General features: G+C 39.5%; 1 protein-coding gene across 13 annotated transcripts in view; it reads right to left on the reverse strand.

Moving 5' to 3' along the window:
- Positions 1–2,460: 2,460 nt before the first annotated feature.
- Positions 2,461–12,404, reverse strand: part of SOX5 (SRY-box transcription factor 5) — a 657,473-nt gene continuing 647,529 nt past the window's right edge. For 12 of the 13 annotated variants that reach the window (XM_035311618.1, XM_035311591.1, XM_035311614.1 and 9 more), the window contains 2 exons: positions 9,846–10,062; positions 2,461–6,525 (listed from right to left, as the gene is read on the reverse strand). In XM_035311618.1, coding sequence (XP_035167509.1) covers positions 6,222–6,525; positions 9,846–10,062 — 521 coding nt within the window. In that variant the 3' untranslated portion in view covers positions 2,461–6,221. The remainder of the gene's footprint in view (positions 6,526–9,845; positions 10,063–12,404) is intronic. The other variant, XM_035311609.1, reaches the window with a different exon arrangement.

Below are 12,404 nucleotides of genomic sequence, written 5' to 3' on the forward strand. Positions count from 1 at the left end.
CACCCAACACCCAAGAATAGCACAGAGGAGAACAACAATAGCATGGGCAGGTTTGTAAGACCTCCATCAGCCAGGTGCCACCTCCTGCTTTCCCAAACATTGCCTTTCCCCTTTAGGAAATCTGGAACCATAGAATGGCATCTGTCAAGCCGTAGGCACTCGAGAGTAAGCACCCATCAGAATAACTTACTGTCAAAAACAGGTACAAATTCATTTCATCCCACTTTGTGCCATATGCTGCTGTCAAAACTTCATGAACTGTTTAGGCAGCATGTTGGGACATTTTGACTAACTATGAGCACAGCTTTTTTTTTCATAGCTTTGTGTCATCAGTGCTTATAATTGGGTATTTTCCTGGATTTGCTTTGGTATCTGAACAGATAAACCTGCAGGAAGTGAACATAAGCAGGAAAGGTAGATGTGCTAAACTTCTGGATTCACACCTCCCCATGTAGGAAGTCCTCTCTAAACTGGAAGTTGCTTAGTGAGTGGTACCTGTCATCGCAGTACTGCACTACATTGTTCAGGAACCACCTTTTTCTTCTAGTGTAACACTGGTATTTTAAAGATTTTTATTTATTTATTTATTTATTTATTTATTTATTCCTGTAATTGTGTGAAAACCTTGAATTTTGGAGTGGACTGTAAAGCTGAACCTAAATCTCCATTTGTTTTCCTCCTCAAGCATAGCTTTTTTGTTTTCCTGACAACAAAATTAAATAGCGCAACCTTTGCTACAATAAGTGGGAAACAGAACACAGTACAGGTAAAGAACACATTTGCTGTTTTATTGGTGCCTTGCAGGGCAATAATACTGAAAAAGGGGAATGCAAAAGAAACAAACAAACAAACAAAAAATAATGAAAAACAAAAACCCAGGATGGTGGCAACCCACATTGTACTTTTTTTTAAAGAGTACATCAACTCCTGTTTTTTTATTTATTGTGGCATGAATGATAACATAAAACCAAAACATGAAAATATACAACTTATATTACACTATGTGTTATGAACAAAATAGAAATCTATAACTCTATGTTATATTTACATAATTATTTCTTTTATTAAATTTCAAGTGAGATGGTAGGTTGCACATACTTTGTTTTAAGCTCCAGGCATTTGATTGTCTCTATTTATTTTCTATTTTCACTTCACTTGTAAAATCCAAAACATTAGAAGGAGTAAGAGCTTTAGAGCCAATGGAGCTACATAAATACTGTTTCAGCAAACCAGTGACAAAAACACTGGGGAGTAGAGAAATCAGTCAGTAGAAAAAAATGAACTTGACATGTTCTTCAATCTGGGAAACTGACAAGTTAAGATAAAGTTGAAAAACTTTAAATATAAACCAAGCTAAACATCCAGCCCATGCCCTGTGAATTGAGGATACACTTGAATCCACATCCAGTGAATTACACACATTTCTTTGCAAAATTGAAGATATGATTTTATCAAGAAGTGGGCAGACAAAAATACTTCCTATCTGATAAATCATGCCCTTAAACGCACAAGATATTATATAGTTGCCATTCATTCTATCAGATGAATTCTTGCTAAGTAAGGTCTACGTTTCCATGGAGTATAATTATTTTTGATGTTACAAACGTGATGTCAGAGGCTTCTTCGGGGACAATAACAGCTCATCTCTTTGGATTAAAAAGAAAAAGCTCTGAAAATGTGCTGTAAAAAGGTTAAAGACAATTTACTTTCTAAAAAATGATTTAATTAAAGAGAGTCTACTGAAGTAACCAAATCTTTGAAATAATGTCTTCGAAGAAAGAATTCCTTCCATATGCATTCGTAATAAGAGGATTTGGTTACAAAACTAATTAAATGCTATAATAATAGCTAGTGTTCTTTTCTGGGGGCCTGATTAATGCAGCGGAATGGTTAAATAAAGATCTTAAATGCACTTAAAAATCCTATTTTACTAATATAAGGCATGAATAAATTGAAAAAGGATATACTCTGTGTTATTTAGTTGAACTTAGAAGCAAGTGCCTCAGTTTTTTTTTTTTTTTAATTATTATTTTTATTTTCCTCTTTTCCCCTTTTCCCCACTGCTGGTATTGTTCTTCTGTAAGCTCCCGAGTTGCAGATCCCCTGACCGAGGAGGAGGTGGCACATCAGCCCATGGCAGCTCCCACACCGGCACCTCACCCGCCAGGCTCCCAGGGCAGAGGGAGTGAGGCCTAGCTTGGCAGTAGAGCCTCCATGCACTTGTAGGTTAATACAACCCTAATCTCTTCTAACCTGGTTTGCCTACATGATCTAGGGCAGAGAACCCAGGAAAAAAAAAAAAAAAAAAAAAAAAGATTTTTTTTTTCTGAGAAATGAAAGAGGGACAAAGAGGGTCTCATCTTCAAACCTGATCTACTGCCAAAGGATTTATAGGTGTTCTTGCTTTGATCCAGCAACACCTTAGCACAGGAACAAGTGTTTTGCTGGGACTCTAGAGCCCTTTTTTTCTTTTTTCCCTTTCCTTTTTTTTTTTCCTTTTTTTTTTTCCTTTTTTTTTTTTTTTTCCCCCTATTTCATCATTGCTGCATCAGTTTAAGCATTCAGATGCAGGAGGCAGATAGTTTGCTACAGCTACCCATTCCAACAGCCTGACCAAACCCTAGGCTCTAGCGCAGTCTCTCAGACGGAAATGTGCAGGTAACAAACCCAGCCTTCATCAGAGCCTTAGCCCAGGCGAACGCAGTAAGTGATGAGGGCAGAGCTCAGTCCTGCTGCCCTCTGGCATGGGATGGACCCTGCTGACTGGATGGGGCCACCTCGAGAGCACCTCCAGAGCATCTCCTGCAGCACTGACATAGTACAGGGCTAAAATTCGGTCCCATTGAAGTCAAGGAGCCTTTTCTCCATCGACTTCATCAAGGCCGGCTTTCCAGCCCACATGCCCAGGACTTGCTCCAACCATGCCTGCTGCGGTGGCACCTACCTGGAGCTAAAACAAAGTATTCTGGTAGCCCAACATTACATAATTAAACCAGAGAGTCTCTATAACATGGTGGAAATCAAGCATACAGCAAATGTGAGGTGAACCCACAAGAGTCAGAAGTAATTTGTTCACAAAGACAGGGAACAAATTTAAAAGTTTCTTTTTTTTTTTTTTTTTTAAAAAAAAAAGGAGCAAATACCTGTTTTCACATTTTACATAATAATGATATAAAAACAATTGCCTTTTTTTTCTTTTTTTCCTTCTTATCCAAACAGAGTGCTTCAAAAAAATTGGCTCTAGATGACTGGTGTAATTAAATAACTAAAATGAGTGATGAGAGAGCAGAAGTTAATTAAGATTGAAAACAACACTCCCATTAATTCACTCCATCATAATAAACATCAGAAGTTGACATGGCTGGGGCCAAAATTAAAATAACAGAAAAAGGAATGGTGTGAGCAGAAGAAGAAGTGATTTGTTTTCATATGTATATATATATATATATATTTATATATATATAAAAAGGCAAGGTGGGGAGGGGTATCCATTTTAAATAGCCTAACAGCTTCATTTGCTGCACTGCCAAATTAGAACAGAATAAAATAAAGTTAAAAAAGTAAGGAGGGAATAAAATAAATTATACATAATTTACTAATCTGGGAACAGCTGACCATTATTATTATTATTATAATTACCATTACAACACTAGGAAGAAGAGGCAGTTCAACTGAAAAAAAAAAAAACACCAAAAAACAGAAACAAAACCAACCAACCAAACAAAAAAACTGTCATAAAATATGATCAGCTACTCCAAGCATAACTTCAGAGCAAATCTTCTGAGAGAGAGAAAATAGAAAAGAATTTTTGTGAGGCAGAGGTGGACATCAAAAAGGGAAAACAAGGAGAAAAATAAAGCAGATGTTGCAGGGTAAAACTATCACATGTCCAAACCGCTCACCAGAGTACTGTCCTAACTCTTCAATGGCATTTGCTTGTTTACTTTGCACAAGGTCTGAAGAGGTCAAGTTACACTTCAAGTGGTATTCCAGCAGGCAAAGGAAGACCCCACATCCTCTTTCCCAGCCCCTCCTGCTACCTGCCCTTTCCACCCAGCACTTAGATGTAAAGGGTTGATTGCTCTGAGGTTTAAATTTGCCTGATTAAGGAACCATTTGCAAAATCAGTGTTGCCAAGTACTGAAGACCATGCTTCTGGTGAACCTTTGGGCTGGGATCTGGCTGGCACAAAGATACACAAATTAAAGTGAATGCTTGCAATGAGTCTCTAGGAACAGGGATTTTCCAGTGAGCCTCACAAAGGTGGCATCCTCAGTTAGAAAACTGATTCAGAGGAAGGCTTTTTTTCTCTGTACGATCCTAAGACTTTCCTTCTCAAGGCAGAGAGGATCTACTGGACAGCTGCTGCTTGAAATGAGAGGTAGTTGTTTTGGTTGGTTGGTTAGTTTAGATCTAATGCTTCTGTCTTGCTACATGAACCTGGGTCCTTTCTTTCTAGAGGAATGTCAGTGAGGAGATGAAAGGAGACTCCGTGATTCACTTGTATTTATATTCTTTTTCGGAAATAAAGTGTAACATTCAGTTGAATGTTATTGAGATTACAGTAGGCTAACTTCTGCTCGGCATTACACTTGTGTAAATCTGCCTCCCTCATCCTGGTTGCTGTTACCCAAGGAAGGCAAAGCTGCGCAAACAATGTATCTAAGGGTTCTAGAACAACACTGGAAGTATTACAGTCCAGGAGACGACTTCTGTACTTGTGAGAGGCAGCAAGGGAAACTTAGCACTGCCAAGGCTGGGGTTCTTACATGCCTTTTCTGAATATGAAAAGTTCTTCATAGCTGTTAGTCTTCCTTCCTACACAAACATCCTACTGATAAAAATGGATTTCTGCAAGTGCAAAGGAGAAAAAATGCCAGTTAAATAAACACAACAACTGCCTTTTGAATTGGAGATCAGTGCTCAACAACCCCATAGGTACAAGTTCATTAAAACTGGACATCACGGTAACCTAATTATTCTCAGTGAGGAGTTAACATTTCCAGCTGCCTATCCTGTGCTGAACAAATCCTGTTTTGGACAATCCTTTTTTTACATTCTATAGGCTGCCACTTGAAGTGTAAATGAAAAGCAAAGGCTCCTTACAGACCAAGTCCTTTGGAGGTTGCGGGATTTCATTCTGGAACATGCTTTTTGCTTAGTCCAATATTATTCTTATTAGTACCATATACACGCACACATGAAAATCCAAGATCATAAAATATTTTTTTCTCTAAATTTCTTATCTCTCTCTCTCTCTCTCTCTTTTTTCACCTGAGAATGGCACCTACAGTTTCCTTTGAAAACCAAAAGCAAAAATATATGTCTAATCTCACCAGCTGCTGGTATATCAGGTTCTTCAAGGGATTGTCTAAGATACAACACTTTCCTAACTTGAGACAGAGCAGGAAGCAAAAGGAAACCAAGAAAAACAAAAACAGAGACCAAACAAAAAAAAAGCAATTGGACTAGTTCAGCACTGTAGTACAAATTTGGCACTTGCTCAAAGACTCAGTATGGTGTGCAACTGATGAAGAGAAGTCCTCTCTTGAAAGGAAATAATTGCTTGTTGGGGTTAACAGAAACAGGCTCCCCACTTCCTTCCTTGCCAGCCATGCACGCCTGCACACTCACACACACACACACACACGCTTCTGACCCAGACGTGCCAGGGAGGAGGAGGAGGAGACAAAAGGGGAAAAGGAATTTTGTCTTTTTTTTTCTTTCCTGTCAGGTGCATTACCAAAAAAAAAAAAAAAAATTATTTCTCTTTAAACTGTAGCACAAAACAACAAAACACATTCACAAGCCACTTGTTGGCACTGTGTACCTGAGTGAGAATTTCTAGAACATTGTAGAACAAACAGCCATAAAGTTTATTTGAAAAAAATAATAATAATAATAAAAGGTCGACGGGTAAGACTTCAGTGCTTGGGTATAGCAGCTGAATTACTGGCATTATTTTACCCATAGCTTATATCATTCTGTTGTTGTCGTCGTTGTCTTTGTTTCCTTTCTTCTGAGCCTTTTTTCTTCTGATGCAGGCTGATGTCTATTAGTCAGCTGATGTCCCAACTAGTTAAGACTAACAGTTAAAGTAACAGTCAGTGTATGAGAAAGTTAATGTGCTTGGCCACTGGCAAGGATAAACCAGATGGGGCTTTATTTATTTTTTCTTTTCTCCTTGAAGTCCTGTAGGTCACATGATATTTGGACCCTGATCAGTTGGCTTGCCCCGCGATGTGATTTTCACTGTCACTGCCATAGTCAACATCGGGGTCATCCTCTTCCTCATCATACTCATCGTAGATTTCTCCATTGACGTCCTCGGTCTGCATCTCTTCCTTGATGTGAGGCTCCTCGCCCTTGATGCCGTAAGTGCTCTGGATGACGGGCATCCCAGGCTCTGGGCTGCTGGAGACGCTCGAGTGCTCGGAGGGCAGGTGTGGGGAAGGCATTCCTGCCATGGCAATAGCTCCTGGATAAACTACGCCTGCGGTGGCAATGGGAATCTGTGCTTGTTGCCTGCCGTAGAGAAAAAGTAAAAGAACATTGAAATACTGGAAGGAGCAGAGGGTCGTAAGTATGATAGCAAGCTCATAGCACATGCTCTTGGGGATGTGGAGGGAGCTCCTGGTTGGCCCATGCATGACAACCCTTCTATCAGTATTCCAGATTCAGCAAATGATGCTCTTGAAATGAACAGCAAGCCCAAACCAACTTCACTGCTAAAGAAACCCAACCTTTGTAAACATCTGTAGCTGTACCTGAACTACACAGCTTCAGCTTGAGTCAACTGAGTCAACTGCGTCCCCTAAGCTGCCAGACAAAAGCAAGCACCCTTTCAATTGTGGTCCAACTTACAAAAACTTGTATTCTGAAAATCCTCCTCCTATCTAATCATAGTAAGACACTGACAGGACTAGAAATAAAAGTAACACATTGCCAACAGGAGAAATGAAGTGAGGGCTACGTAGTTCGCACAGGAAAGGGGAAGTGCTGTAGGGAAGTACCAGAGGATCAGGAGAAAGACAAGGTCTCAGTGATGAGGCAGTGTTTGCTCCACGGTCATTCAGAGACTTGGCCATTGTTAGGGAGAGGAACAGTGGGTTTTCTGTGGCCAACATGGGCTTACAGGATGATCAGTAAGGGCCTCCCACTGGTAGGTGATAGTTTCCACAGTGAGTGGCACTTGTGAAAAGCAGAACCTTTGAAGCAGAGTGGATCAAAATTGAGAAAAGCCAGACTTAAAACGGAAGCATGTATTATTTAAACATAAATAAAAAGCAAGCAAGCTACATGAGCATTTCAGAAAATCCTCTATAGGATGCCTTTATACAGCTGCTAAGCCTTGGAAACCTGTCTGCAGTAATGAAAGACAAATTATTCGGGGCCACAGAAATTCCCTTTGCATCAAGAATACTAGCTGCGTTATAGCAGTGTTTATTTCCCTGAGAAGCTTCAGGGTCCCAACAAGCCTAGAGGTTTAAAATTCATGCTCCTTTTGTTTCCTTGCTACATGAAGTAATTCCATTGCAGTAATACTCTTCAGTACATGCTGCACATTGTAATGTCATCAGTGGTGTGTCCATCTGCACTGAAAAGCTTTGCCACGGGAGACAGGGCAGACTCTCCTGAGATGAACATTCGTAATTAAGAATGAAACCCTCCCCTGTTCCCCTGCCTGGCTATGCCCTGACTATACAGTAAGCCCTGCACAGTACAGTGATCCTGAAAGACCCTCCTCTGCCAAAGAGCTTTACATTTGTTTGGAATTGCTAGCTGCATTTTCAGATATTTCCTGCCTGCCATTTGAGCAAGGCCACTGTCAGTACAAACATTATTTCCTTGTTTTTGAAACAAGTATAAGTTGTTTCAGCTGAAGACATAGCTCTTAAAGTAGGGAGCAGGTCTAATTTGCATTTTATTCTTAATTCAATAAGAAGGCTTTGTTTTTCTGGAGTCAGCATTTCCATAACAAGATTCAGCACACTTAAATTGCTTTTAATATTTAACAATACTTTGCACTTAAATGGTGCTTTTCAGAGTGCTTTCCAAATATTAAATAATTTAAGAATAGTATTTTTCCACTTCTATAGGATGTCCACTCCAGAGGATGAGGTGAGCTTACCATATCACCATTAAAGATGAGGACAGTAAGACCTAAAAGCATTAAGTACAAGAGTTGCAAAAAATGCCCAATCCTTTCCACTCTGAGGTTTTCAGGCAGGTTTTCAGTATGTCCAGGCAGCTGGCACAATGAGAGCTCTTAGAAAACCCCATCATTTACTTTTGTGCCTGAGCAGGAGCTGGATTTGTGTTTGGAAGTTTAGCCCTATATGACCTGTGCAGGGTGATGCGGCAGATGGGGAACCAAAACGAGGAATGCAACTGCAGTGCTGGGACTCCCAGCATCAAACACTGACCCCACTGCGGTCACTGGCTACTTTGTCAGTAACTTCTATGAAGATTTCATCCCAGGTTCTGTGCTCTGATGCCCCTGTGCAAATTATCTCCAGAAATGTCTTGATTTCAATGTCAGCCTTGTTTGGAAAGCTAAATAATATGCAGAGCATTGCAAGGTTAATTTTTTTCCCATGATGAAGCATGCATATTAACCAGATAAGCAGTGTTTTGGGGGCTCTGTTGCCACCTATTCTTTTTCCAGAAGCCCCCGCCCCCCCCCCCCTTTTTTTAATCTCTTGATGCCAAACATTGGCTGACTTCCCTATGTTTGTTTCAGTGCTTACCGTTGGGATCTCTGGACCTGCCAGCGCCACAGGGTTAAGCAGCTCAAATTTCTCTGCTGAGCAGCTTTTTATAACAGTGCACACTGTAGCTGTTTAGAACACAGTCTGATGACACTTAACAGTTGCTGGACAGATATTTTCTCCTTTATTGCTACTTCTAGCTGTTAACTAAAGAGATGTGCAGCTCAGTTCATATTAAAATGATTCCAAATTCAGCCTTAGATGAAACAGAACACAAATTCCATTATTTCTGAGGCTTGACTCTGTTGCCATTTTTGCCTTTTATTTATTTTTTTTAAGACCAATGTGTGGATTTTATTTTTCTGGAGTAAATACAGAAATACTGCGGAATATTTGATTACTTCTGATCCTTTCGATCTGCAGTAATCAAAACCAAGTAGAATTTCCAGAGGGAAAAGACATGTGAGTTTTCCAGGCAGATTTTAGTTTAATCATATCAAGCTGATCTATTAAGAGTTTAGTTGAACCACTCTTGAAATTTATACTCAACACAAAGTATTTAGCTTAGTGAATTGGAAGACACTCCCTAATATGACAAATGCCATCATGATGTACAATAAGACAACTTCATGCCTGATATTCAAGTCCATATTCCAGCTCAAGTTCAGTATGTTCAGCATTCCTTTTACAGACCACTTGCAATAGATCATACTGAATGCAAACTAGTATTTTTGGCTTTTGGACTAATAGACACTACCATAGATCCATTCAGATACACCCTCTGAGGTCCCATAATAAAGTAGTACTTATAAGACTTTATTAGAAGACTTAGATTTCATTGGAAAATCTTAGTTTTTTTTTCTTTTGCGTGATCAGAGTGGAAAGGAGACAGTTGGCTGAAACTGTAAGATGAACGTATAGCTGAGCCAACAAAAAATCCCTAGCTGCCTAACTTCCTCCTGGAATACATTGTTTTAAAGTATAAGCTTCACATTCCGTTAGCAATATATAATGTTCTTGCCAATAAAATATAACATTTACCACAGTGAATTAAGAATTCTCCCTGAAATATATATATATATATATATTATTTTTTTTTTTTCTGAAACGAGTTAGTTTTTAAAGGTCCCATACCCAACATTAAAATACTGCCTCATCTCCTGGCGTCTGTTGCGCATTATAGCCTTGTACTCGCCAATGCGTAATTTTTTGCCATCTACAAGGCAGGTACGCTTTGGCCTTGGCTTGTATTTGTAGTCTGGGTATTTCTCCAGGTGCTGTTTGCTGAGTCGGGCCTGTTCCTCATAGTATGGCTGCTTCTCTAGGTTTGTCATAGCTTTCCAGCGAGATCCTGTCACAAAAAAAAAAAAAAAAAAAAAAAAGAACAAGAAATGAGGTTCTACTCATCCACAAGAAGCACTAAAAGGCAGAGAAGCAAGTAGGTCACTTGGAACAAGATACTGATGGTCATATTGCTTTGGGCTGGGAATCTGTCATAGCTTCTAGACAAGAGTCAGGTCTTGTTTGGATTTCACTGGTAAACCTCTTGAGTATGGCCATGAAGCAGACAGAGATGATATTCAAAGCTTTCACTCACTATTTTACTGAAACTTTTCTAAATGATGATGTTTTTCAGATGATCAATAAGAGTAACATCCTGATAATGAGCTAACCCTGACACTTTTGAGAAAACTAGGCAGTGTAGTTTAGTGGAATAGTCAGAGAACCCTCAGATACATCAAGCTTACTCTGCTGAGACCTTCCTTTGGCCATGCTCCTGTTTTCACCTCCTCTTCTAGAGGAGGCAGCAATCCCAGCTGATCCATCCATAGCTGGATCAGGAATAAACTCTGGATATGCACATGGCTACAGCTTAGTCTTTCATTACAAATAACTTACCTTTCCAGTTGCCAGGTTCATGAAAAGCAGAACATGAATTGATCATAGACGGTACCGGGCTGGGTAAAGGAGTCTGCTAAGATCCTGAAGCAATGCCTCTAACAGCTATAAGCTATCCTGTATGTCTCAGTGCGGTGTTAACTCCAAGACCAAGTCCTGGTGAGCACTGCCAGCTCCAACTTAACAAAGAATTTAGTATGTGTCATGAAGGGAAGAGCACTGGGATAACGGCACCTCCCCATTGGACTTGCAGTATAGCTTGATTGCTGGCAGGCTGGTTTCTGACATTCTTCCTATGCTAATGTGGATATTTGAGCTAGGGAAATAAAGAAGACTTTATGTTTTTTTTGTTGTTGTTTTTTTTTTTTTTTTTCAAATACGTCCTGAAATTTATAAACTAATATTGTTTAAAGGATATAGCATGGAAGCAGAAAGTAAAGTTTCTTGAGTTAGTTATCCTATTTTATTTTTCCATGGACTATAGAAATGCTTCAGGGTACAATACATTTCAACAGAACGGGAATGGTCCAAGCTGTGAAACATGTGGCCTAGAAGGAAAACTTTATTGGAAAATAGTCCATTTTCCCATTAAAAAATTAAAATAAAATAAAATTTTGAACAGTTTCTCAATTTAATTGGCCCATAATGTAATATGTCATACTTGACTTCCTCTTTTTCTTCATTTTTTTATGGTTATTCATACTGTACTTAGCTCATGCTGGTCTTAGCTCACTGTGTACCTAAGACTTTCACCACAGAGAACAGAGTTGTCCCTTCCTGGGCAAGAAAATAGTTTGGCTCCCTCCAGAAAGGCCCCTTCTGATTATTGACACCATTTTCTCCAGTGCTCTTTGAATCTTTAGTCCAAGCTGCAGTTTGGGCTTCTGGTGCAAAGGGTTACCCAACTTGGCCTCACAATGACAGGCAAGTGATTGGATATCATGGTGTCCTTATTCAGAGGTGCAACAATGGACATCCTTTTTACAGCAAACATTGCTGTGGAGTCAAAAACATCATTTTTTTTTTTCACATATAAGATGGAGAAATCCTCCAGCTAGTTCTGGAATGGGAGACAGTTCAATGTTTCTGCTAATTGTTATTAGTTTAGGCGCAGCATATCAGCATGAATGGATTGTTTCTAAGATTTGATCTGAAACTCCTGTGTGGTGTTTCATATGACAAACAGACTTGGTAGCTCAGCACAGGCATCTCTGACGTGGCTCTGTGTTAAGACAGAGTAGCAAAACTCTGCCTACAGAATTGTGGTCAGTGGCTTTTTCTCCTGCAGGGAAATTATCCCATGTTTTTTTTTCTGGCAGAGGGAGTGACTAGAAAAAGTGACACCAACTTCCCACTTGTAGTGCCTCCAAGATTTCAGGCTAAATGATATAGTGATAAACATGTGGAGACTGCCAAGACACTGAACACCTACTAATGCTGGCTTAGTGTGCAAGATGGAAACATAGATAGGGCTTGTGTTGAATGATGTCAAAAATTCAGGGTAAAGCTTATACAGCTCTGACAGGAAGATGTAGGTCTACTTCCAAATTCTACCTCTTAGACAACAGCGCTTTGGCTTTTTAGCATATGAAGAAAATAATTAAATTTAGTCTAAATCTAGAGTCCTCTAACCACAAACAAGCTGTAGTCCTGGTGGCTTAAAAAAACACCCCAGCCCCATTTCCTACTGATGAAACAGTTTTTATTTATGAACAGCGAAGCTGAAAACCTCACTCACTTTAAACAAATCTTGACAGTTGTTTTACACACTGTGAATGGACCTGCAGCTCAGGA

The sequence above is a fragment of the Oxyura jamaicensis genome, chromosome 1 (assembly GCF_011077185.1).
Source record: "Oxyura jamaicensis isolate SHBP4307 breed ruddy duck chromosome 1, BPBGC_Ojam_1.0, whole genome shotgun sequence".
NCBI lineage: Eukaryota > Metazoa > Chordata > Aves > Anseriformes > Anatidae > Oxyura > Oxyura jamaicensis.